The following is a 26703-nucleotide window of genomic DNA, read 5'->3' on the forward strand; positions in this document are numbered from 1 at the left end:
CTATTGGGCAACAGGGCGGGGCCAGTTGGGTGAGGTCATCCAGCATGGATAAAGGGCCCCAGGATGGGTGCAGAAGCCAGGCTTGTTCTCTAGGTCCCCCAAGACCACAGACATGAGGCTGCTCATCCCCGCCTTGCTGTTTCTTGAGGCCCTTGGTGAGTACAGATGTCACCTGCTGGGAAGGTGGGCTTCCCTACCCCTGCTTCTGCTTGTAGGCACCTTGAGCTCTTACTAACGGTTTGAACACATTGAGTCCTTGCACCTGCAGTCTGGAAGATGGTCAGTCTGTGGACACGGTCCTGCCTGCCCTTGTCTAGAGTGCGGACAGGAACTCACCCCACCGATCCAGGGCAGTCTTGTGCTCAGGGCTGCTCAGAGCTTCCCCAGAGAATCTCTGAGGATGCTGTCCCCTTATGTCCTTCCAGAACTTTCAGCACCAAATGTACTGTTCTGTTCAGGGAGGAATGTAAGGCTCAGAGAGGGTGAACTGCTTGCTTAAGACACACAGGGAACCTGAGTCTCGATACGAGCTTCTGCAAGGACTGTGCTGCTGTGGCAAGACACTGCCATGCTGACCCTCAATCTCTTCCTTTTAAAAAACGTGAGAGGGGCAGACTCAGACCTGCTTCAGGGAGTGCTTGTCTGCTGTAGCGACACCCAATTTCATCGGGAAATACCTGGCTACTGAGGGAACGCCCACCTCCTTCCAGACCGCTGGCTGCTGAGAGCATGTTCAGCACAGGGCTACAGAGGGCTGGGAGGGAGCGTGTTCAGTACTCAACACTGGCCTTAGTGAGGTGGGAAATTGGGGAGCTTGGCATAACAGTCTTTCAGCACCCTGGTTACACCTCTCAGGAGCAGGAGGGAGCTCCCCCATTGGCTTCTTGCCTTCCGAATGTCACTCCTTGGTTTGAGACGTGGTTCCCTTCTTTGCTGGCTCTTTTCATGTCCAGAGTTCATCCATTCCCAGCTACCCCAGCTCCCTATTCCTGCCCCCCTCCCTGTCCCCAGCGCTGTCCCTTATTGCATACAGACCATCCTTTCCCTCACAGATTCTCTGGCCACGCCTTCTCCGCTTACTCAGTGTCACCTACTCTGCCCTTTCCTGAGGCAGCGCTCCCATCTCCATCCTCTCCCGTGAGTCCCAGCTTCACTGCCCCCAGAGAAAGTCTCTTTGTACCCACACTGGGGACACCACAGGGTCTGACCCTACACCCTCTCTTAGCCCTGCTGCAGCTGAACCCCATATCTAACCCAGGGATCTTAAACAGGCAGGCTAGCCTAATGGTCAGTGGTGCTGGTGCCCAGCTGTCTAGGTTCAAATTCTAGAGCCAACACTACTTAGCTGGAAAGTCATATAACTTGATAAAGCTACAAAATGCCTGGAACTATGAGGGTGTTGACAAACACAATGAAGGGTGGATGAGGTGACTCCCTGGGTAAAGGTGCTTGCTGCCAAGACTGAAGACCTGAGTTCAAATCCCAGAACTCACACAGTGGAACTACTAATTTACTTTCTATCTATAAGTTTACACTTTCTGATCAAGTGTGGTGGTACACACCTTTGATTCCAGCACTTGGGAGGCAGAGGCAGAGGTAGATCTCTATGAGTTCAAGGCCAGCCTGGTTTACATAGTGAATTTCAGGATAGCCAAGGCTACATACAGAGAGACTTCGTCCAAAAAAAAAAAAAAAAAAAAAAAAAAAAAAAAAGCCTTTCTGACCTTTCCCATTCGTAGAATCATCCAGTATTTTGTCTTGTACGTGGCTTCCCTCACCTAGAATAAATGAGGCTTACTCATGTTATAGCATATATGTACTTCTTTCCATCCTATAGTTGAAGAATATTCCATTGAATGGATATACAATTTTGTTCGGCCATTCACTAGTGTTGGGTTTTACATCCTTACACATTTTTTGTTTTGTTTTTTGATATTCTAAATAATGCTACTATGAATATTAATGCTAAATCTTTATGTAAATAGTGGTTTGTTTTTGTTTGTTTGTTTTGGGTTTTTTGAGACAGGGTTTCTCTGTGTAACAGCTCTGGCTGTCCTGGAACTCACTCTGCAGACCAGGCTGGCCTCAAAATCATAGAGATCTGCCTCCTTCTACCTCCTGAGTGCTGGGATTAAAGGCGTGCACCACCACAGCATGGTGGAAATCTATGTTCTTATTTCTACGCGCAACTGCCAAAGTGCACATAGAAATTGTGTGCAATTTCCCAAAGTGGCTACATCATTTTACAGTCTCAGCAGTGCATGAAGTTTCCCATGTTTGCAGCATTATGATCCAGTTTGCACATAAGTAAAACATGAGCTACAATCCCTTTTTTGCTTCCCTGCCAGGTTCATCTAGGACAAAGCAGTGGATCGTCTTTTGGGGCTAGGAAACATGTTAGCCATAAGAAGGCAAATAATCTAGGGGCTCTGTCACCTCTCAGTGAATCTCAGCCCTCTGGCCCGGACAGAGTTCCCTGTGGTCCAGCAGCTTAGCTTAACTAGAGTAGAGTAGCTGGACATGACCATGTAACATGGAGGGGAGGAGGGCAGTGGCCATGGGCAGTCTACAGAACTCCATTAGACGGTGAGGAGGTCTTCTCCACAGACATTGCTGGGCTCCTAACTCCTTTCTCTTCTCCCCAGGACTCTGTCTGGCTAGGACAACAACTGTTAGATGGTGTGCCGTGTCAAAATTTGAGGCACAAAAATGTTCCAGGTGGCAGAAGGCGATGAAAAAAGTGGGTGGCCAGCCACTCAGTTGTGTCAAGAGATCCTCCACCAGCCAGTGCATCCAGGCCATTGTGGTAAGTTAATGCCCCAACTCGAATAAAGGAAGGCAGGGAGAGCAGTGGAGTCCAACCAGAGATTCTCACCTCTGTTCCCTCTGCTTTATTTCCGGGGCATCTGCCGTTTGGGAGCAGTCCTCCTCCTCACAGGAACTGGTGTCTCTTTGATATTGAAAGAAAGACAAACTAATGTTGAGAGACCTCCTATGGGGCAACTGAGTGTAACACAAATTCCTAAATGGACGGACACACCACCACCACCACCACCACCACCACCACCACCACCACCACCACCACCACCGGGTTCTTATTTCACATTGTTCATAAGAACTATTAAAAAACAAAGCAGAGGCAGTCACATTTGATGAGTGTGTAATGTCTCCAAATCCTTGAGAAATAAACCTGACCTACGCATAGGTGCCATATCCCAACTGTTGGGCAGGGATGGCCAGGACTCTAGACATTAAGAAGATACACTTTCACCTTCCAGCACCTGTGTGGCTTTCACACATGGTCCCAGCATCCAGGAAACAGAGACAGGGGGGCCTCTGGAGTCTAGACAAACCGGTGAGCTTCAGGTTTGGCAAAAGAGTTTGTCTCAAAAAGTAAGGTGGAGAGAGATGGAGGAAGACAACAGAAGTCAAGCTCTGGCCTCCACATGTTCATGTACTGAGCTCACACACGGCATACATCCTCAAGACTGAAAATACACATGAAGCCAAAACAGGGGATAATGTATGTAGAACAAACAACTTCAAATACAAATGATTGTATCGGCGTGACCAAGAGTGACTGAAGTGGTCAGGCATATATAGAGGGAGCACACAACTTCAGGAGTTCAGGGCCTGGGGATGCTTATTCCTCACAGCAAATGACCTCTGACCTGTGCCATCACCTTCCAGCTAACGCATTCTGGAGCCCCAAAATACCATTTGCAGAGTGGGGATGCTTTTCTCTTGAAGCATGTCTGGTCCATTTGCTTTTTCTTTGAGACTGGGTTTCTCTGTGTAACCCTGGCTGTCCTGTAACTTGCTTTGCAGACTAGGCTGGCCTCCAACTCAGAGATCCACTTACCTCTGCCTCCCACATGCTGGGATTGCAGGCATGTGTCTCCACTACCTGGTGTCTGGTCCATTTTCTTTCAGACAAAAAAAGCTGATGCTATGACTCTCGATGGCGGTTCGATGTTTGATGCAGTATCACCCCCCTACAAACTGCGACCCATGGCAGCAGAAGTCTATGGAACCAAAGAGCGTGAGTTCTTCCTAGGGACTCTGAAGCCTGGTGGCCATGCTGTGGCTGTGGACCAGGCTCTGTGGAGTCAGAATGCATGAGCACAAAGAGGCTGACCTAGTCAGCCCCTTACATTGGGGAACCAAGTCTCTGGACTCTGGATGAAGACAGATCTTGCTGATGCATGGGTCCCCTTCCTTAAGGGGCTTGGGTGGAGTGATTTGTTCCTCTCTCTCTCACCCAGGTTTTCCTCTTCCCTCTGTTCCTTTGCAGAACCCCGGACTCACTATTACGCTGTAGCGGTTGTGAAGGAAAGTAGTAACTTTCAACTGAACCAACTCCGAGGCCTGAGGTCCTGCCACACAGGCCTTGGCAGGAGTGCTGGGTGGAAGATCCCCATAGGGACACTTCGGCCATTCCTGAATTGGGATGGACCACCTGCATCCCTTGAGGAAGGTAAAATGGCCTGGGGGATCCTGGGTGGTCTCAGATGGGAGTTTCCATTCTCATTGTAGACACAGGCCACTTTGGGATGGGTGCGTCTATGGGATGAGTCCAAGGTTGGACAGAGGGTGGCTGGCCAGCTAGAAACAGGGGCCATCACACCAATAGATCCGGGAGGTGCCAGTGAGTACTCTCTGGGCAAAGATGCATGTCTGAGTTCCCAAGACCACAGCAGTGCTGTCCTGTCCTGCAGATGGAGGAAGGCGACTGTCTGTGGGGACCACTGCTGGGAGACAGGCCTGCAGTGGCTGGGACTAGCTCACACTCTGTGGTCTACTTTTCTGTGTTTGACAGCGGTGTCCAAGTTCTTCTCAGAGAGCTGTGTTCCTGGTGCCAACAAGGACCGCTTTCCCAACCTGTGTAGCTTGTGTGCAGGGACAGGCACAAACAAGTGTGCCTCTTCCCCGGAGGAACCATACTCTGGCTATGCAGGCGCCTTCAAGTGAGCGATACCGCTTTCTTCTCCCCACGGGGGTGGGGGTGGGGGGTTGTCCATGGTCATACAGCCTCAGGGCAGGGTGCCATTTCCCTCGTCCCCATTAGTGCGCAGCCTGCTGGGGGATGGAGATGTGGTTCTACTGCTGTTCAGACTGAGAACCTGAGTCCTAAGAAGTGGCTGCCCTCTCTTCTGCATATTCTTCTCTAGCCTCTAGAGGCCCAGCAAAGCCCCAAACTCTATACCGCGCTGGTAGAAGCCAACCTGGGTGTGGCCCCTTCTGACCACCTCTGATCCGACTTTGCTGTCCTGTTGTCTTGGGTTAGCCTGCCAACTTCTGCTCTCCCCCGTCTGGGCAGGGCAGCTACTGTGGCCATGGCGTCTTGTCCAACTCAGGCCTCTCTCTAGAGTAGGAGAGTGTGACCTCTGGGTGACTCACTCTTCCACCCTCTCCACCTTTGCCCAGGCTCAGCACCCCCTCTCCAGGCTACTCCTGGTGCTCAGCGCTCAGGCACTTTTGTAGAGTGACTTCCCTACCTCCCTGCTGGCCCAAGCACATTTGCTCCCTCAGCCTGGATAGAAAGAGCCACATGGTAGGGGACACCAGTCTTTAACTGCTTTTGTCTCGCTCCACAGGTGTCTGAGGGACAACGTTGGGGACGTGGCTTTTACCAGGGGAAGCACGATATTAGGTAAGGGCGAGGGAGAAGCTATGGGTGCAGCCCCCCCCTCTTAGGTCCTTCATCCTCTGATGTGCAGGTCACCCGAGTCCTCAGTTTCCAGCCACACTACTATCAAGTTGCCTTCAGGGTCCAGCCCTTATTTTAAGTTTTTCTTTAAAAAACAAAAAACTTCAAAAATAATTTTTATGTTATGTGCATGGGCGTTTTGTCTGCATGTATGTCTGTTCACCATGGGAATGCCTGGTGTCTGAGGAGGCCAGAAGAAGGTGTCAGATCCCTTGGAACTGGAGTTATAGATGGTTGTGAGCCACTATGTGGGTGTTGGGAATTGAACCCGGATCCTCTGGAAGAGCAGCTAGTGCTCTTAACCACTGAGCCACCCCTCCAGCCCCCACCTCACGCTCTTGAAATCCCCCACTCCTATTCCCACTCCCTTTCCCCCCCAGACACGCCCACCAAAGAGCTTGTCATGTCTTCTCCAAGATGTACACGGCTCTGCAAAATGACCTTCACTGCCTTGTGTCTCTGGATTCTCACACATTTCACTGAATGCCAGAAGCTGTGCTGGCCCGAAGTTTTCCACTCATTCATGAGGGTCAGGGATTGGTCCGTGGTCTTAATCTATGGGCAGCTTAGTGGTCCTGACAGTAGAGGAGTGACCCGTGGGACACGCCCACCGTAGTATACTTCTCTGTCACTCTAAGGATGGGCAGCCAGGGACGTTGTCCTCCTTTCTGCCTCCCACAGCCATGTGTCTGTCTTCTTACTGTGCTGTCAGAGGGTCTCCATTATGAACATGATTGCTAGGTACGTACAGGCTGAAAGCAGCATTGGCCCAGGTTGACCCCAGACAGGACATCACAGTCCTAGGACCCTAAGGGCTAGGCCTCCACATCCCCAGGATCTCCAGAGAAGCCTAGCACAGTGGTGCATGCCTTTAATCCCAGCCTAGTGCATGCCTTTAATCCCAGCCTAGCACATGCTTTTAATCCCAGCGCTCACAAGGCACAGTGGTGAGAATTATTTTGTTGAACTTCTTCATAAAATAACACTTCCACGTGGACTGGGATTGCATGGAATTTAAATTGATCTACGGAAAATTTAACTTACTTATAATGTTATGACGAGAATGTGGCTTCTCCATTTTTGATTTTTTTTCTCTCTTTTTAAAATAAGGCTGAACATAGCATGGCCTGCTGGCCTTGAATTCCAAACATAGCCGAAGATAACCTTGAACTCCTGAGCCAAGTGCTGGTATTTCAGGGCAGGTGCCGCGATGCCAGGCTACACCCTTTAAAAATATCATTTGACAGCCTGTGCATTTTTTTTCTTATTGTGGATCTTGTGCAGTTTTTGAGTTGAATTACCTTTATTCTATATAAATTAGTTGCTATAGTACCCAATTCTGTATTATTTTGTGTTTTGTTATTACTAAAAATTATTGAGTATTACAGGTTGACTCTGTAACATCTTGCCTTCTGAACTTGCTTTTAGTTTTATTAGTGGCCTGTTGGTTTTATAAGCCCTCTATCTCTCTTTCTCTCTCCTTCTTTCTTTCCCACCCTCCCATTGAACTATATCCCCAGCACCTACCATTTTTCTCTTTTTACTTAAAACAAAAAAGTATTTGTGTGTGTGTGTGTGTGTGTGTGTGTGTGTGTGTGTGTGCTCACGCCCGCAGTGTATGTGCACATGTGTGTGCAGGCAGAGTTCAGAGGAGGACTTCATGAGTTTTCCTCTATTGCTCTCTTTTGAGCAGGTCTTTAAGACAGGCTCACTCACTGAACCTTAAGCTCGCCTTTTCGACTAGTCTCGGTGGCCAGTGAGCTCCAGGGATCCTCTGTCTCTGCCTCCTCCGCACTGGGTTTATAAGTGCGTACCCCCCCCCCCCATAAAAGTGAGTTTTGAGGGTTTGAACTCAGGTTGTCACACTCATGTCGCAAGCACTTTAATGACTGAGCCATCTCATCTCCTCAGGCCCACAATTGTGTCACTTTTACTCTTCTAGAAGTATGGGTGACGTAACTTCCCTGGGTACCCCCTCCCCCATCACCTCCTCTTTCTGTTTTTTGAGACAGGGTTTCATGTAGCTCAGGCTGGCCTTAAACTTGCTATGTAGACAAGGCTGGCTTTGAACTCCTGATCTGCCTCTCAAGTACTGGGATTGTGTGTGCGTGGACCATGACAACTGACTTATCAGGCCGTCTTATTGTAATGACCTTTTTGTCAGAGGCTGTGGGGACCTTGACGGAACTCGATCTGCCTCCTTGAATCACAGGATTCAGGGCTGAGCGTAGCATGCCCGGGGACTTTCTGGAGACTTTTCTCTACCTTTCTGAGCATCCAGGAGCAATTCAGTCTTTTTCACTCAGTTTTGTCAACCCTGTGGTCAGAATTCTGTCGGAAAAAAGGGGAGCCAGAGCTCATGGTCACGGCTGAATGTCGGCTCATCTTTTCACCTCTACCTCCCTCTCAGAGGAGCTACCAGATAAGGCCGAAAGGGCTCAGTACAAGCTGCTCTGCCCAGACAACACCCGGAAGTCAGTGGAAGAGTACAAGCAGTGCCACCTGGCCCAAGTCCCCTCTCACGCTGTCGTGGCCCGAAGTGTGAACGGCAAGGAAGATGCCATCTGGAAACTTCTCAGCCAGGCACAGGTACACCCACCCTCAACCCCCCAGGCCTGCTTAAGTTTAGGGGTGTGGGGGGGTCTGTCCGTCCCTAACTTCTGCAGCAGAGAGTTCTCTAGCCTAAGAACTGTGGGCCCCGACCCTCCTGTGGACAGCAGGAACGTTGGAACCTTCTCCAGTGTTGGCCCCTGGCAGGCTCTCCTGGGCTCCAGCAGAAGCAAGGGTGGAGGGCGAGGGGACAAGGTGATATTCTTAGGTCCCCAAGGACCCGGGGACACAACAATTTTCTAGGGAGTAAGCTATAGTCGAGCTTGTGTCTCTGTAATGGGAAGAGTCCCTGTGAGAGAGGATGTCAACAATGCCTCCTGCTCCGTTAGAATTATCCTCAAGTCCTGGGTAGCCATTTCCCAGTTCCTTTCTGCCTACTGCTGATGACCATAATTCGACGTTTCCCCAAACAGGAAAAGTTTGGAAAGAACAAGTCTTCCGAATTCCAGCTCTTTGCCTCCCCTGAGTCAAGGGACTTGCTGTTCAAGGACTCTGCCATTGGGTTTTCAAGGGTTCCCCCAAAGGTAGATGTTGGCCTCTACCTGACCTTCAACTATATCACGTCCATCGAGAACCTGAGGAGAAGTAAGTGAAGCCCAGGCATGGACCCAAGGGTGCCCTGGGCAGGCAGGAAACTGGGTGAACTCTGCTCTGAGGTGGTCTCGCCACCACTGGTGGGACAGACACACACCCAAGTGTCTTCGGTCAGCCAAGTCAAGGCCACTGTGACAAGTGTCTCCAAAATCTGCCCCAGACACTGGATTAATGTTTCCATGTTCCTCTGTGTATGTCAGGATCCCAAGGCCTCTTATAAAGTGAGAAACAGAGACATGAACCAAGAAAACCAGGATTTGGGGGGATTACCCCAGAAGCTAGGTGGAGCACCCTTGTGTGCTGAGATTTGAACTTGGCTGGGGAGATTACAATGGGTTGAGTGAATCTGGCTATGTTTATTCTACTGTTGGGACTTAGGGAGTCTGAGGGAACGAGGATGTTGTGCTGTGGTATGTGATGGTGACTATGGCCTTATGGGTGGCAGGGCTGAGTCCTCTAAGCCAGCTGTTGGGGTATACACTAGTCTCCATGTCATGGAGCTTTTATTCCGAGGGGCAGAACACTAGGCACACAGTTACACTAAGGACTGATGGATGGATCAGAAGCCAGGGAACCCACCAAAAGGACAGGAGTGAGAAACATAGAAAACCTTCATTAAGGCCGGAAGCGGTTTGGGAGCTGTGATGTAGGGAAGTTAATAACGAATGGGTCTCACACAGAGTGTTCTGTCTCGGAAGAGCTGGGCAGCAACCTGATCCCCAGGGAGGACAGAGGTGGGAACGAGCCAGTGCCTAAGTGTTCCTCACTGTTGTCCCTTCCTGCAGAGGAACAGGATGTGGCAGCCATACATGCCCGGGTCACATGGTGTGCAGTGAGCAGTGAGGAGAAGCGAAAGTGTGACCTGTGGAACAGAGCGAGCAACGGCAGGGTGACCTGCAGCTCCTTCCCCACCACGGAAGACTGTATTATCTCAATCATGGTAGGGAGCCGGTGTCTCGTGTGGCGTGGGCAGCGGGCTTCTTGGGCACAGGCATATCGTCTGCTTACAGTGAGGATGGTCACCCAGGAGGCCACTGGGAAGGAGGATACCCAGGGAGGGTGGGCTTGGGCCACGCATGCACATGTGCCGCACACAGGAGCACCTTCAAGTTTGAAAAGCAATTTGTTGTGGAATTTCTTCCCTTTTCACTAAAAGAACCATTTAGGGTTATTGGGCTAATTTGGAAAATATGAAATGATTTTCATCACACACACACACACACACACACACACACACACACACACACACACACACACACACACACACACACACCACCTGTATGTAGCTTCATACAGAGATATCTACAATGAAAGTTTTGAAATTCCCCATTCCAGGTTCCTTTGTGTGTGCAACCTAAAGCAATTCTGGATTGCATGGGTTATATACTTTGATCCATTTAAAAAATAAACAGCATATCATGGTTTCCCCACATCAATAGTTATTTTTGGGAAATTCTGTGTGTGTGTGTGTGTGTGTGTGTGTGTGTGTGTGTGTGTGTGTGTGTGTTTCAAGACAGGGTCTCAGTATAGCCCTGGCTGGCCTCGAACTCACAGAGATCCACTTCCCTCTGCCAGGATTGAAGGCGTGTGCAGGAAGCATTTTTTAATGTTTATTTTATTTTACGTGTATGTGTGAGTACAGGAGTGTATGGATGGGAACCACATGGATGCAGTGCCCTCAGAGGCCAGAAGAGGGTGCCAGGTCCCTGGAACTAGACTTAGAGACAGGCGTGAGCTGCCCTGTTGCTGCTGGAACCGAATTCAGGTCCTCTGGAAGAGCGGTGGGACCTTTAACTGCTGAGCCAATCTCCAGCCGCCTCTAATTGTTTTTAATGTAGTTGTAAAAGATGGCGCCTGGGCAGAGGAGCACAGCAACCTTGATGATCCGCGTTTCTGTACTGGGGTGTAGCTTGTTCATTCTAGTCATGAGTCAATTTGATTAGCCAACTTCTGGGTACCACTTTGTGTTGAGCTAACAAGCAGAAGTTAGCTGAGGGCAGTTGTTCTCATCATGTCCTCAGTGAATGAGGCTGGTTCGGAAAGGAGGTGCAGAGAGTTAGTGTCTCAGGTGCGAGGGTGACGGTAGGAAGGCCACGGGCTGGCAGAGGATCGACAGTGCCTGTGGTATTTCCTCGGGGTGTTTGGTTCAAATGTGTGGCTCGAGGCCATCCTTCAGGGCTGTCTGTAGTGTGTGTGACCCTCTCTGTCCCCACAGAAAGGAGACGCTGATGCCATGAGCTTGGATGGAGGGTATATCTACACGGCCGGCAAGTGTGGTTTAGTTCCCGTGCTGGCCGAGAGCCAGAGTAAGTGGAGTTGATATCCTTTCTGGGTTATTCCATACGAGGCTGACGTGTGAATGGGGAGGCATGACCCCACTCACTAGATCCTGGAGAAGATGGGTGAGAGAATCAGAAGAAAGGGTAAATGAAAGGGCCTTGTAGTCCACGTTGCCATCCCAGCCCCCAAATTGACAAATCGTGAGTAGCTTACTTCTTGTTAAAACAAAAACAAAAACATTTTTTGGGATGGTGAGATAACTCAGCTGATAAAGGCACTTGCTAACAAGCCTGATGAGCTGAGTTCAATGCCCAGAAGGAGATGACTCCTACAAATTGTGTTCTGGTACCACACATGCACTACACATTTCATGTGCACCTGCACACACACACACACACACACACACACACACACACACACACACACACTAAATAGATAAATAAATATAATTTAAACTTCTTTTTCATAAAAACAACATAGAAAAAAATATAAGTAAACACCTCAGTGGCATTTTTCAAATGGCACCCATGCACTGGCACCCAGATGAGGAGCCAGCAGGCCTCAGAAGTCCCCTTGTGCCCCGCTATCCACACACTCCCGAAGAGTGGTGACTCCCGATTTCCAAAGACACAGATCACCCACCACACCTCTCTTTTAAATTAAGGGGAAAAGAATTGCATGTTTAATGTCTGCTGTGTCTTGCTCAGAATTATTTTTTGTGATTTTCACTCATATAAATGTGTGGCTATTGATTAATCAGTCTCATAGTTGCATAATATTCTATTATGTGACTCTGCCATAATTCTTCACCATTGTCCTTGTGGATGGAATTCGGGTAATTTCCATTTGGTGGTTATCATGAACAATACTGCTATGGCCAGCCATGTCCTTGTCTATGGTGGAAATGTCTATTTATTTCTCTTGCATTGAAATGCCAAGTCATTCTCTTTGAATTTGATCTTGTATTGTGGGGATTTAAAAGTCTGTGGCCTCTCAGTAAATCTGGGTATTCAATGATGTTTCGTTTGTCTTTGCTCTTTCAGAATCACCCCAAAGCAGTGGCTCTGATTGTGTGGATAGACCAGTGGAAGGTGAGTCAGGGTCAAAAATAAGTCACTGCTCAGGAAGAGGCGTAGCCTAATCACAGAAAGAGGTTGAGTCTGGAAATCATCATCGACAGCTTCAAATAATTCATGGAGGAATAATTATGATTGTTTGTATGGACCTTCACACTTGGTGGGGAACTTCCATATGGTCACTCAGTGCAGGGTTAGGTGGAAAGAGAAATGTTACTCCCCCATTTGATTCATGTGAGGAAACAGTGGCCTGGAGAATTTCCCAGTGTCTCGGATCTCACTCATAGCTATAAACAATGCTGGTACAGACCCTGGCTTTGAACCAGGACTTCTAGCATCAGCAAGCCTGTGGCTCTGTGCCCTAGCTCCAGATGCTCACCAGAGTCAGAGCTTGCTAAGCCTTGGAAGACTTGTTACTTGCGCTCAGAGGGGGGTGTAGGATACATACCTTTGACAGAAGGAGGACTCAATCACGTTAACTTCCTCACCATGCTGGGTTGGTTGTGCTCAGCTCTGGGTGATCCTTGTGCGCATGCCCCCAGCATTCCTGCAGCAGCTGATCCAGTGGTCACGACTGCTCTTGCCTGATGCAGCTGCAGGTGGCATTTGTGCATTGTCGAGGCCACTCCCATTGTTCAGTGTCTGTGCCCACAGATAAAGGCTTAGAATGCAGCAACATTATATGGCTGGTTGGGGATAGTTCCCTGTAATCACTTTTTTCTGTAATCACCTTTTAAGATCAATTTTTCATACTTTATTTCATAGCTCAGATCAATCTCCCCTTGATATAGAACAATGTAGAACAACTTCTCTCTCTCTCTCTCTCTCTCTCTCTCTCTCTCTCTCTCTCTCTCTCTCTCTCTCTCTCTCTCTCTCTCTTTCTCTCTCTCTGTCTTCCTAACAATGGCCAAAGATCCATGGTAATCTAAACCTGTTGTTTTTTGGCCTGGGTTGGAGGCACTGTACTAGAACTAGAACCCATGTGCTTCCTGGAGGTTAAGATCACCTCTCTGTCCTCTGTTGTACAGGGTACTTGGCAGTAGCAGCAGTTAGAAAGCAAGACACCGGCTTCAGCTGGAGCTCCCTGATAGGCAAGAAGTCCTGCCACACGGCTGTGGACAGGACTGCAGGCTGGAACATCCCTGTAGGCCTGCTCGTCAACCAGACGGGATCCTGCAAATTTGGTAAGAATGTGGGAGGGTCTCATGAGAGGGCCATCCTGGGGAGGGGGGAGTACTTAAGGCTGTGGAGCCTCAGGGAAGGGAGTGGGCAGGAGGATTGCTGCCTGGCTGTGGCTTGCTGGTCTATTTTAGAATAGTTAGGGTCTCCCATGGTTACCTCATGGAGCCATGGATGCACAGGGTGTTTCTTACAGAACATTTCCTAAGTTTCCTCAACTCCACCCCACTCCTATGGAGATCCAGATCTCAACATCAGCCTGCTTCCCTGTGTCCTAAGAATGGATACAGGCTTGGAGAAGCACACACGTTTACTTCTTGGTGTCCCTTGTTTTGTACCTAAATTCCCCTTAGAGCCCAGCCTGTTTCTGATCATTCCACTCCATCCAGTGCCCACCTTGGTCAGCGTGAACCACGTCCTTCCTGCTGCGGGCTTGGCAATGCCAGGCCACACGGCACCTCTTAGGTTTGAGCCCTATTGTGTTATGATTGGGTCTTAGGTTCTGGTTGGGGCATGTTTGGGGCACATGGCTGCTGTTCTTGCCAATCATCATGGTGCCCCCTAAGTCATAGGACAGTTGCTGCCATGAAGTGTAAAGCTCAGCCTTTCCAGAGACGGACACACTGTGCGGCTCTTCCAGCAGCATAGGCTTCTGGAGTCTGACAGCAGAGACCCCTGCTTGGGGAACAGGGCTTTGTGTCACCTCTATCTCCTCTTTTCTTTCTTTTTCTTTTTCTTTTTTGGTTTTTTGAGACAAGGTTTCTCTGCCCTAGCCGTCCTGGAACTCACTCTGTAGCCCAGGCTGGCCTCGAACTCACAGAGATCCGCCTGCCTCTGCCTCCCGAGTGCTGGGGTTAAAGGCGTGTGCCACCATGCCCGGCTATTTCCTCTTTTCTTGAGTTAAATCACACAGTGGATACATTTATGTTAGGTCGAGCTGCAAGGAACAGAAACTGTCCAAATGTCAGAGCCTTAAGCAAGAAGGCTGCTTATTTCTGTCTCACATAAGAGGAGTCCAGAAGTATGTCATCTAGGGCTGGTGCAGCGGCAGCAGGGCTTGGGGACCTGGGCCTCGCGTATCTGGTTATTCTGCTGGACGTGGCTGGTCCAGGACCTGTTCCTACCTTGCCATGCAGAGTGAAGAAAAGAGAGCGAGAGGGGGCAATGGCGTGCGCCCTCCCCCCATGTGTGTGCATGCCAGAGGGCAACCTGGGGTGCCATCCTCACAAACAAGGTCTCCCTCAGACCCAGAGCTCACCAATTAGGCTAGACTGGCTGGCTAGCCTGCTGTAGGAACCTCCTGTCTACCACCCCAGGGTTGGAATCACAAGCACATGCTGCCACACCCGGCTTTTTTTGGTTCTGGCGATCGAACTCAGCTTCTCATGCTCGTATGGCAAATACTTTATGGACTGAACTTTCTTCCCAGCCCATGCCACGCCCCCAACAGCAGGTTTATTGTTTATTAAACCTCTGTAGTACTTTTATCAATTACAACAATATCATATATGAAGAATATCATTACAAATGATCTTTTTGTTTGTTTGTTTTTTTGAGACAGGGTTTCACTGTGTAGTTTTGGTGCCTGTCCTGGATCTTGCTCTATCGACCAGGCTGGCCTCAAACTCACAGAGATCCTCCTGGCTCTGCCTCCCGAGTGCTGGGATTAAAGGCGTGGGCCACCACTGCCCAGCAAATGACCATTTTTAATTAAAAAAATTAAAATGTGTTCAACCTTATGAGTTAGCAGCTAGCTGAATTGTTAATAATCAGATGTATTTTTTTAATCATAAGTCTAGTAAGATAGCTTGAGTTTTCTAATGTAGACAAAAATGCAAAAAACAGACATTTCCAAGTGTTTTAGTGTGTATAAAAAAAAACCCATGCCTTTTAGGAATGTTTCCAGAGAGTTGGCACCCAGCACTCCTGAACACGTCATTATACTTAGTACCATTAGTGTACCCTGCCACAGGGGTGTACTCAGCCACAGGGGTGTACTCAGCCACAGGGCACTTTCTTTCTATTGAGAAGCCAGGCACCCAGGAAGAAGGCAGTATTTATATTTCTGATTTAAAAATAAATATAAGAAGTCAGATTGTGGAACAGGTGGCCCTGCTGAAGACCCTGATGTCGCGGTCTTCAGCAGAGTTCCCGCTACAAGGCTGTGATAACTCCCCAAGCACCAGGAATATCCTGTCCATGCCTACAGTCTGAAGCTTGTCTGATTCCCAGCGGGTCTCTGGTTGGTGGTAGAATGTCGCTCCGTAATGATGAGTGTCCTACCTCTCCTGTCTCCACATACTGAGCTGAAACCAAGCTACGTCATATGAGGGTAAAGACCTCATGTTGACTCTGCTCCAAAGCACGAAATAATGCACATTCTTCCTCCTGTCCAGACGAATTCTTCAGCCAAAGCTGTGCCCCCGGGGCTGACCCCAAATCCAATCTCTGTGCTCTGTGTGTTGGCAATGAGAAGGGTGAGAATAAGTGTGCCGCCAACAGCCAAGAGCGATACCACGGCTACACCGGGGCTCTGAGGTGAGTGGGTCTGCGACCGGGCACCAAGGCCTGAGCCCTCCTCATTCTCAGCATGTGGCATGTGGTTCTCGGGGGCCAGGTGTGGCTGGTCATAGGGCAGTCAAGAGTCAAGCAGACAGCAGAAGCAAGAGCCTCCTGTTATACCTGACACCCCGAGAGTGGAGGTTGGATGGCAGAGCTGCGGGTCTCAGCTGAACTGTCCAGCCAGCAGCCCACGTGGAGCCTGGGTGTTCTCAAATTCAGCAGGTAGCGAGGGGTTCAGTGTTTTATGGGGAGACGGTTAATGACTGCCACCTTCCCCCCCATCAGGTCATCGTTATATCTTACGTCTTCACTCTCTCCTTGACTGTGGCCTTAAAGGGCCGGAGAGATGGCTCAGCCACTGAGTGCTTGCTGCTCTTGCAGAAGAACTGAATTCAGTTCCAGGACCCCTATCAGGTGGCTCACAGCTCCAGGGGATCCAACGCCCTCCTCTGGCCTCCATGAATCCCCGCCCCCATATATGCACATATGCACACACAGACACACACATACACATAAACAAAAAATGTAGTCGGGCAATAGTGGTGCACGCCTTAAACCCCAGCACTCGGGGGAGGGGGGCGCGGGGGAGGGGCGCGGGGCGGGGGGGGGGGGGGGGCAGAGGCAGGTGGATCTCTGTGAGTTCCAGGACAGCCAGGGCTGTTACACAGAGAAACCCTATCTTGAAAAACAAAACAACAACAAAAAATTTAAATAGGTCTTTAAAAAAAAAAATGACAAGGAGAAAGCCACCAATAGTACTATCAAAAATTAGCTTTCAGATTTCGTTCATTTTAAGTGCTGCATGAGTCAGAAAGACTGTACAACTCACATTTACTGGGGTGTTGTTCTCATGGCCCTGTGGGGGGGGGGGAGTGTGATATGGGTGGAGGCCCCTCCCCCATCCCAAGAGTATGCTTTACCATTTGATGGTGTCACAGGTCCTCAGATGACAGGAGTCAACTGGACTTTGAGCCTTTAAGTATAAATTCTATAATTTGCTCCCACTCAGAAATATTAAGTAGACAAGTTTATAATTCCATTGTGAATATGTAGGCCATTTTCTTTACCCATTCATCTGTTGAGGGACATCTTGGCTGCTTCTCTTTCTTGGCTATAAACATGGATATGCAAATGTCTCTGTCCTCGAGTATATACCCAGGTGTGGTATAGCTGGGCCAGATGATGATTTTAGTTTCCGGTTTGTAAGGAGCATCCACAGTGACTGCACTAGTTTCAGTCTTGTGTTCATAACTAGCATTTGAAAACTACTGGTTCTTCATTTTTACCTTTCAAGCATTTTTTCTGACTTGCTGCTGTGGTGTAAAACCTAGCCTCTCACAGCACCTCCTGTCTGTCTGTCCTCAGCCTCTCACACTGCCTCCTGTCTGTCTGTCCTCAGCCTCTCACAGTGCCTCCTGTCTGTCTGTCCTCAGCCTCTCACACTGCCTCCTGTCTGTCTGTCCTCAGCACCTCCTCTCTGTCTGTTCTCAGCCTCTCACAGCACCTCCTGTCTGTCTGTCCTCAGCCTCTCACAGTGCCTCCTGTCTGTCTGTCCTCAGCCTCTCACAGTGCCTCCTGTCTGTCTGTCCTCAGCCTCTCACAGTGCCTCCTGTCTGTCTGTCCTCAGCCTCTCACACTGCCTCCTGTCTGTCTGTCCTCAGCCTCTCACACTGCCTCCTGTCTGTCTGTCCTCAGCCTCTCACACTGCCTCCTGTCTGTCTGTCCTCAGCCTCTCACACTGCCTCCTGTCTGTCCTACTACCTCAACCATGAACTCTGCCTGTCTTAACACCTGGACTCATTTTATTGATGCCTGCGTTGCTATGACTACTCCAGCATCGTTTTCATATTAAGTGACATAAGAGTGTGTGAACCTAGCCAGGGACAGAGGTGTCTAGGAATCGAACTCACATCATTAGGCTTTTGAGGCAAGAGTTTTTACCCACTGAGCCATTTCCTCAGCCCATGTTTTTATCCCAAGTGCTCTGACACTTGATTTCTCTATGTGAATCATCTCTACTTTATTAGATTGGGCAGTGGGTGGGCATTTCATTCAATTACTCAGTCTGGGAAAACAATTATTTTGTTGACAATTTCTAGCCTCTTTTCTGTAACTTCTCTTTAAGCCTTGTTTTCATTAGCTGGCCCCTCACTTCCAGTTTCTGCAAAATTTGCTTGGTTGAGGTTTTTTTTTTTTTTTTTCTTTTTCTGAGACAGGGTTTCTCTGTGTAGTTTTGGTGCCTGTCTTGGATCTTGCTCTGTATTTTTATCTTGTATCATTTTAAAGCATTTTTATGGCAAGGATTATTTATTTCTTTTTAAAAATATATCTATTTATTTTATATGTTTTTTTCCTACATGTATGTCTGCATACCACCTACATGCTTGGTGCCCTCTGAGTCAAGAAGAGGGAATCAGATCCCCTGGAACTGGAGTTATAGATTGTTGTGAGCCTCCATGTGGGTGCTAGGAATAGAACCCAGGTCCTCTGGAAGAGCAGCCAATGCTCTTAACCACTGAGCCACCTCTCCATCCAGCCCCCCCCCCCCCCCTTTTTTTTGGTTTCTCAAGACAGGGTTTTTCTGTAAAACAGTCTTGACTGTCCCAGAACTCTCTCTGTAGACCAGGCTGGCCTTGAACTCACTGAGATCCATCTGCTTGTAGCCCCTATTTTTCACTTCCTGAAATCTCTTTGTATTATGACTATTTCTTTTTTGGAGCTTCCTCTACTTGCTTCATGAATGCTTCATTCCTTTCATATCTTGAGTGATATTAAGTGTAGTTTGTAAAAAAAAATAAACAAACAACTCCTCTCTCTTACATTGTTTCTGACTCTAGGGAGTATAATCCTTTTGGGACAACTTTTTATGGTCTCCCTTCAAATATCTGATGGCTTCAGCCTGTTGCCCCATGTTTGGTACTGGGCCTCATTGTGGGGCTTTTGGTTTGTGCCACTCATTGGGAGCATCCTCATATCAGAGTCTGTGGATGGATGTTTTCTTGACTTCATCAGATTCTGCTGATGAAGAATCTTACTGCTTCTTGGGAAGGACAGTCCTAATAACCAGCCCCTGTGGTACACAGAGACTGACTTCATCCTCCAGAATACAAACTTTTCCCTTTACTCCTTTATGGGTGGGGGTGGGGGAATGCGGAGATAGAGAGGTCTTACTCTGTAGCCCAGGCTTGCTTCAAACTCACAGCAATCCACCTGCCTCGGCTTGCAGAGTGCTGGCTCCTGGGTCTGAGCCGCTCTAAAGCCAGCTCCCCTCCAGTGTCTGCCCTCCGCTGGATTTGTTTCCCTGTGCTGTAGCACCGCTAAGGCTCAGCCTTCCAATTGGACAGAGAGAATTGCTGCAGGGGATGTCAGGCACCCTGTTCTCAGGCACTTTCAAGGATGGCTGGCACTTCCCATTGCTAAGTCTTTCTGGACTCCGGGGGTGTGTGTCAACTTTCATCCACTGCCACCACCCCCACCTTATATTACAGTTTTCTTCCTTCAGGTAGGCCAGTACCGCTTGGCCATTGTTTTTCCAGATCCCAAAGGGTGTCATTATTATTTTCTCCTTTTCTTTTATAAATATATAGGCTAAAAAAGAAAAATCTCGTCAGTGTCATTTCTTTGGGGTTTTAGGAGCGGAGATGCACAGATGCTTGCGATCTGCCATTTTAATCTTAAATTCCTGGAAATAGTTTCAACTTTTGCATGTTTACTTCCATGTTTTAGTTTTTGGAATGTGTGTCACAAATATTTACGAAAATTCTAATGGTTTCTCTCTTGTGGTATATTTATTTTGGGAAATATTTTAGGTGCCTGGCTGAGAAAGCAGGAAATGTTGCCTTTTTGAAGGACTCCACTGTCTTGCAGAACACTGATGGTATGTGAAGACGTTTCACTTCCTTCTTCAAAGCAATCTTTTTTTTTTTTTTTTTTTTTTGGGGGGGGGGTTTTGAGACAGGGTTTCTATGTGTAGCTTTGTGCCTTTCCTGGGACTCACTTGGTAGTCCAGGCTGGCCTCGAACTCACAGAGATCCGCCTGGCTCTGCCTCCCGAGTGCTGAGATTAAAGGCGTGTGCCACTACCGCCCGGCTTCAAAGCAATCTTGAGCACCATAACACCCCCTCATCTTTGGTTTGTGTTTGAGAAGCTAGCACAACTATTTTCAGACTTTTGGCTAGAAGAATTCAAAAATCTTTTCAATTTCTTTATTTGTTTGTTTGAGACAGGGTCTCATTTTGTAACTCAACCTAGAACTTACTATGTACCTCACATGGACCTTGAACTCATGGAAGTTTTTCTGTCTTGGCAAATTGAGTTCTGGGAATTATAGGCATTAACCAGTTCAACTGGTGAATTCTAAAGTGTCTACTGTAGAAGACAGCATGGGAATATCTGTAGTGTCACAGTGATTTTGAAGCAATTCGTGCACACACACACACACACATACACACACACACACACACACACACACGCGCGCGCGCGCGCGCGCGCGCGCGCATACACGTACACATATACAGATATATACACATTCATACAAACATACACACACATACATATACACTTCACACAGACATACACATATACATAAACACATGTACACATTCACACATATATACATATACATATTTACATATATACATTACATATATACATATACGTTTACACAGGCATACACATATACATACACACATATACATATTTACATATACATATTCACACACATATACAGTCACACAGACATACACATATACATATACACATATACATATACACATTCACACACATATACAGTTACAGACATACACACACACACATATATACACACATGCACACATTCACACAGACATATGCACTCACACTGCCAGCTGTAGTTGGTAGCACCTGTGAAGAAACTTACTGTCGAGGAGGATGGTGAGGTGTTTTCCAAGGAAGGAGAGTCAAGCACAAGCACAAGCTTGGATGATGAGCCTGTGTGTGCACACTCAGGCGTGCCTACACTTACATCTGGAATTTGTGGCAGCCTGTGTGATGTTCAGGGATCAGACTGATGTTAAATTTGATTTGAAGGTTCTCAGGTACTTAATACCTATATTTATTGGAATTAACTAAACACATTTGATAAACTTATGGAGTTCCCTATATTTTCCATGTTGAACTTAAATGAGAGGGAAAAGATTGTCTTTATTTCAAAGTCTGAGCTTGGAAATGCTTTAAAATTGGAAACTTTTTCCAACACTGACATGATACCTAACATGTGGGGAATCCTGCACTTGACATCATATGATGAGTCATAGCCTGATTGCAATCACTCCGGAAACACTGTGCAATATCACCTTCATGAGACATCTGTAATTTGCCTGTGAAACATAATGGAATATTTTGTTTATTTTTGCCTTGCCACCTCCACAGTATTTCATCATGTATATGCAAATGTTCTAAAATTTGAACAAATTCCAAAGCAAAAGTATTTCTAGTTCCAAACACTTGGAATAAAGGATACTCAACCTGTTTTTTCTTTTGGATCTTTTTGGAAACTATATGGATAGATGGGGTTCTTTTATAAAAGGAGGGGGCTGGGAAGATACATCAGTGGGTAAAGTGTATGTCATGCAAACATTAAGACCTGAATGTAAGAAGGCAGACAAGGTGTCATGGACCTGTAATCCCAGCTCTGGGGATGATGGAGGTGGAGATAAGTGGATCCTGAGCCTTCTGGCCAGCAAATGCACCTGAATCAATGAGTTCTGAGTTCAGTGCAAGACTGTGTCTCAACAAATGAGTGAAGAAGTGATTGAGGAAGATATCCAAGTGTCAATCTCTGACCTTCACACAGGCAACCACATCTGTACATATGTACACACACACACACACACACACACACACACACACACACACACACACACAACACACACAGACACAAATACTTAAAAGATCATTTAACAGCTTGACTGAAATACAACTTGACTATTACAGAACCCACCCATTGTCTGTGTACAATTTAGTAGGCTCTGGCACATTCAGAGTGATACAACCACCAACACAATCCAACTCCCCAACACTCATTTGAACAACATGAAGAACCCCTCGCACCTGTTGGCAGGCCTCCATCTTTGCTATTTCAGTATCTACTGCCTGTCACCATGGCTTTGCCTGTACCCATAAATACAACCGTCATTTGTGACCTTTTGTAGCTGGTTTCTTTCAACATAGCTTCATGATTTTGAGTGTCAGCCGTGTTACCACACGTATGAGCTTCACCCCCTTTGTTATTGAACAAGGTCTCCCACATGGCTAAGCACTGATGCTTGGTATATTTGTAGTCTGGATAGCTTGAGTAGGAGGAAGCTTCATTTTGTCTCCTGCATATCATCACAGCCCACATACGCTTTTCAAAAGCGTCATACCGATGCAGAAAGACCAAGCAGGTTAGCTGTGGCTAATGACACCTTTCTCTCCCCAGGAAAGAACACTGAAGAGTGGGCTAGGAACTTAAGGCTGGAGGACTTTGAGCTACTGTGCCTTGATGACACCCGGAAGCCGGTGACTGAGGCTAAGAACTGCCACCTCGCCATAGCCCCAAATCATGCTGTAGTATCTCGGACCGACAAGGTGGAAATCCTTCAGCAGGTGCTGTTTGAGCAACAGGTATGGACCACCAGGGCCTCCAGCAAGGGCTTTACTGTGTGGGCTCCTGTCAGGAGCTCTTCATCCATTTAAGCCTTTCTTTCTAGCCCTTCTGCTTAGTTCATGGGGATAGCATTTGCTTCAGGCTGTGAGTCTTTCTAGGGGATCAACTAGACTCTTTGTTCCTGGACTTGAACTTGTGTCGTGGTCCAGAGGCAGTTCTGACCATTCCTTCCTGCTTCTTCCTTTCATGACTCATACTAGAACGCAGGCCAAGCAGACGATGTTTATGACAAAATCCATAAAGCAGCAATCCCAGAGTGCACTTCACGTATAGATGACATGAGGCCCTTGGGCTCACAGATAAGCCCCAGGGAAACCAGGACTATTAAACACAGTATTGCCTCTTCAAAGAAGAGATGTATAACCTGTTTTCTGCCAAGAAGGCTGGGAACTGATGTGGTTAACAGCCTGGTGACTTCTGTGCTATCTGCATGGCCAGGCCACACAGGTCCCAGACTCTCTGGTTTATCTCTGTCAATCTATAGTACTATGCTCCCTGAGACACTCAGCAGGAGCACTGTGCCTTGAGCCTACATCATCCGTTAATCTATAAACCTATCTTTATGGAAGATGTTACTCGTACTTTATAAGAGTTTTGATGTAATCATGTCTTAGACTTTGTTGTACACATGGGATTGAGTTAATTATCACCAGAAAACATTTTCCAAATTGTCCTGTGCTCAACTATGCCTGAAATAAACCACTGCATGTCAGATTTTTGAAGTTTGAGCCAATACTGGCTACTGAATTGTGTTGAACTGGACTTCCTTCTTGCCTCACATGGATTGACACTTTGCTGGCCATGATGCTTGTAGGGACCCCCCCCCCATATCCATGGATTTGTGGCTGACCCTGTTTTGGGGTGCCCTGTTCTAGTCTCTCTTTTTCTATTATGACATGCTGGCCCTGGGTATACTTTTTTTGTTTTTTGTTTGTTTGTTTGTTTTTTGTTTTTTTGAAACAGGGTTTCTCTGTGTAGTTTTGGTGCCTGTCCTGGATCTCGCTCTGTAGACCAGGCTGGTCTCGAACTCACAGAGATCTGCCTGGCTCTGCCTCCTGAGTGCTGGGATTAAAGGCGTGCGCCACCACCGCCCTGCCCTTGGGTATGCTTTTGAGCTCAACAGTCCTGGGTTTGGAGAAGGGACAGTCGCTGAGAGAGGCTGACTGTCCTACACTGGCCCAGTTAATAGAAGCCTGGGAGCTTTCCTACTCAAATTGCTCCTCTGGACAGCTAGAATACTACAATGTTCTAGATGATCAGCTTTTAAGAGCTGATCTCCAGAAACCATCATCTGACCTCTGCTAACCAGCGAGACGTTCTCCAGGAAGAGATAATAGATTCAGTAGGAGGAAAGATGTGGGAGGCAAGTTCAGAAGTGGTATAAAGTCTGGGCCCTGGCTGGAGTGGGCATACTACCAGGAACACGGTAGCAGGGTAGGGAAGAGTCACGCCCAGCAGGAAAATGAACACTGATGTTTTTTTGCTCTGCTGTTTACCCAGGATGGAAGGACCCTTGACTTTCCCATCCTCATGCTCACCTCTTTTTTAACCACTCACAGACTGTCGGCTCTTTTGACACAGGATCGCTTTGGAAGCAGAGGATCAAAGTGCCCAGGGGAGTTTTGCATGTTCCAGTCTGAGACCAAAAATCTTCTATTCAATGACAACACTGAGTGTCTGGCTAAACTCCATGGCAAAACAACATATGTGAAGTATTTGGGAAAGGAGTATGTCACAGCCACCGCTAATCTGAAGCAGTGTTCCAGTTCCCGTGAGTGGGTTCTTGATATAATTACTGAGGAACCAACATAGGAGAATGTAGCAGGCTTTCTTTTGGGCCACCAACCAGCTCCCAAATCATGGCACAGAGACTTCTTATTAGTTATGAATGCTCGGCCTTATCTTAGGCTTGTCCCACTGGCTCTTATAACTTATTTTAAACTGTTTCTCTTCATCTGTGTTTTGCCTTAGGGCTTTTTACCTTTCTTTCATTCTGTATGTCCTACTTTTCCTGCTTCTTCTGTCTGTCTGGTAGCTGTATGGCTGGCCGGCCCCGGGCATCTCCCGCTCTTTCTTTCTCCCGCCCCAATCTCCTTCTCTCTCTCCTAGATTCTTCATCCCCCTCCTTATTCTCTCTGTCCATCAGCTCCACCTGCCCCTCTAATGCCTAGCTATTGGCCATTCAGCTTTTTATTAGACCAATCAACCAATCAGGTGCCTTAGGCAGGCAAGATAAAACATCAACACATCTTTATCTAGTTAAACAAATGCAGCATAAACAACTGTAACACACCTTTACATAGTTAAAGTAATATTCTGCAACATAAACAAATGTAACACATCTTTACATAGTTAAAGTAGTATTCCACAACAGGAGAAGGTCAAGGTTCAGAGGACAAAATGCATGTAGAAATGCAAATTCCTTAAAAACTTAAAATGTAGAGCCAAAGAGATGGCTTAAGGGGTAAGAGTACTCATTGCTCTTAGATGACCTGGGTTCAGTTCTAAGCACCTGCCCATGTGGCAGCTCACAATGTCTGTAATTCCAGTTCCAGGGCATTTAACACCATCTTCTGGCCTTCTCGGGTACCAGGCATACACGTGGTGCTCAGACATACATGATGCAGGCAAATCACCCATACGCACATAACAAAATAAATTCAAACGCAGGAAAGTGTATAATTTAATCCTTGAAAACTATTTAGCACAGTGGTGGAGATGTAGCTCAGTTAGTAGAGCACTTGGCTAGTCTGCACAAAGCCCTGGGTTCAATCTCTAGCACAGTATGAAGTGAGTGAGTGTAGTGGTCATATGTAATTCCAGTACTTGAGAGGTAGAGGCAGGAGGATTAGATGTTCAAAGTCAACCTTGGCTACATATGGAGATTGAAACAAGCCTGAGGTACATGAAACTTATCTCAAAAAAAAAATTCAAATACATATTATATATTTACACACACACACACACACACACACACACACACACACACACACACAGTGCACAGTGGCCTCTTGAATCCCTGCATCTGGTCCCCCACTCAGAGGCAGAGGCATGGCAGATGCTGTGGTCCAGGGGTGGGAGCAGGCCCAGAATCTCTTTGTTAGCTCTTCTCAACTTGGGATGATTTTGTTCCCAAAGGAGACATTTCCTAGAAACATTTTTGATGACCACAATTTAGTAGGAACTGCTGGTTACAGACAATAAACCCTGGGTTGTTAGCAAGCAATGCACAGGAGACCCCATTCTACAAAAATGAAGGATTATCAGGTTTCCCACACTGATTGCACCAAGGTTCTGTGTTGAGCGGCTTCTCAGGCTACTGTGTTTCAGCTGTGGTTCACACTTGACCTAGGGCTATTGGATGAACCACATGAACAGGTAGCACTGGTGTAGAGGCCATGCGCACAAGGACTGAGCTGTCTGCTCGTGCTGTCCCCAGATCATGGCACAGTGACTCACACAAGGCAGATGCTTAGCCAATGTTTGCAGATGAAGGATAAGCAAATAGTTCAGCCTTCACCACGCACACTTTAGGAGTCAGAGGGCCACAAGTGTCTTGTGAACCTGAGAGGTGTGAACTGATTCATTTAGAGGTGGAGTCAAGTGCCCCTCGGGTCAGAGCAGAGGGATATCCTAATGTTCCCAGGAGGCCACAGTTGCTAGAAAAGTCAGTAGAAAACACATGGATGGATGAGGCAAGCCCTGACTCACAGTAGTGGGGCAGGGGCTTGGATATTGTTTTCCTGACCTCTTTGATTTATAGATTTAAAAAAAAGAATCTGTTCCTGAATGTCCTGCTTTCTGTGTCCCACAGCACTCCTGGAAGCCTGTGCTTTCCTTACCCAGTGAAAACACCGAGCAAATGGCCAAGCCTTCCCAAATCCATGGCGTCTTGGCACCTTGCAGAAAGTGAGCTTTGCTGATCATCTGTTCTTATAACTCCCTGCTGTCACTTGAGGTAGAAATAAAGTGAGAAATAGTGTTGGTCTTCTTGTCATATGAAA

At 47.5% G+C, this 26703-nt stretch overlaps 1 protein-coding gene across 1 annotated transcript; it reads left to right on the forward strand.

Annotated features, from left to right (window-relative positions):
* On the forward strand, nt 1-26703 carry Ltf (lactotransferrin). Its single transcript, XM_042281791.2, has 17 exons — nt 1-155; nt 2646-2806; nt 3934-4042; nt 4295-4477; nt 4820-4967; nt 5598-5653; nt 8121-8299; nt 8734-8905; nt 9700-9854; nt 11130-11220; nt 12238-12285; nt 13299-13454; nt 15846-15987; nt 19821-19888; nt 22472-22656; nt 24281-24470; nt 26514-26703. The coding sequence occupies exons 1-17, from the start codon at nt 113-115 to the stop codon at nt 26546-26548; spliced, it is 2121 nt and encodes a 706-aa protein (XP_042137725.2). The 5' UTR covers nt 1-112; the 3' UTR covers nt 26549-26703.

This window comes from Peromyscus maniculatus, chromosome 7 (genome assembly GCF_049852395.1).
Source record: "Peromyscus maniculatus bairdii isolate BWxNUB_F1_BW_parent chromosome 7, HU_Pman_BW_mat_3.1, whole genome shotgun sequence".
Lineage (NCBI taxonomy): Eukaryota > Metazoa > Chordata > Mammalia > Rodentia > Cricetidae > Peromyscus > Peromyscus maniculatus.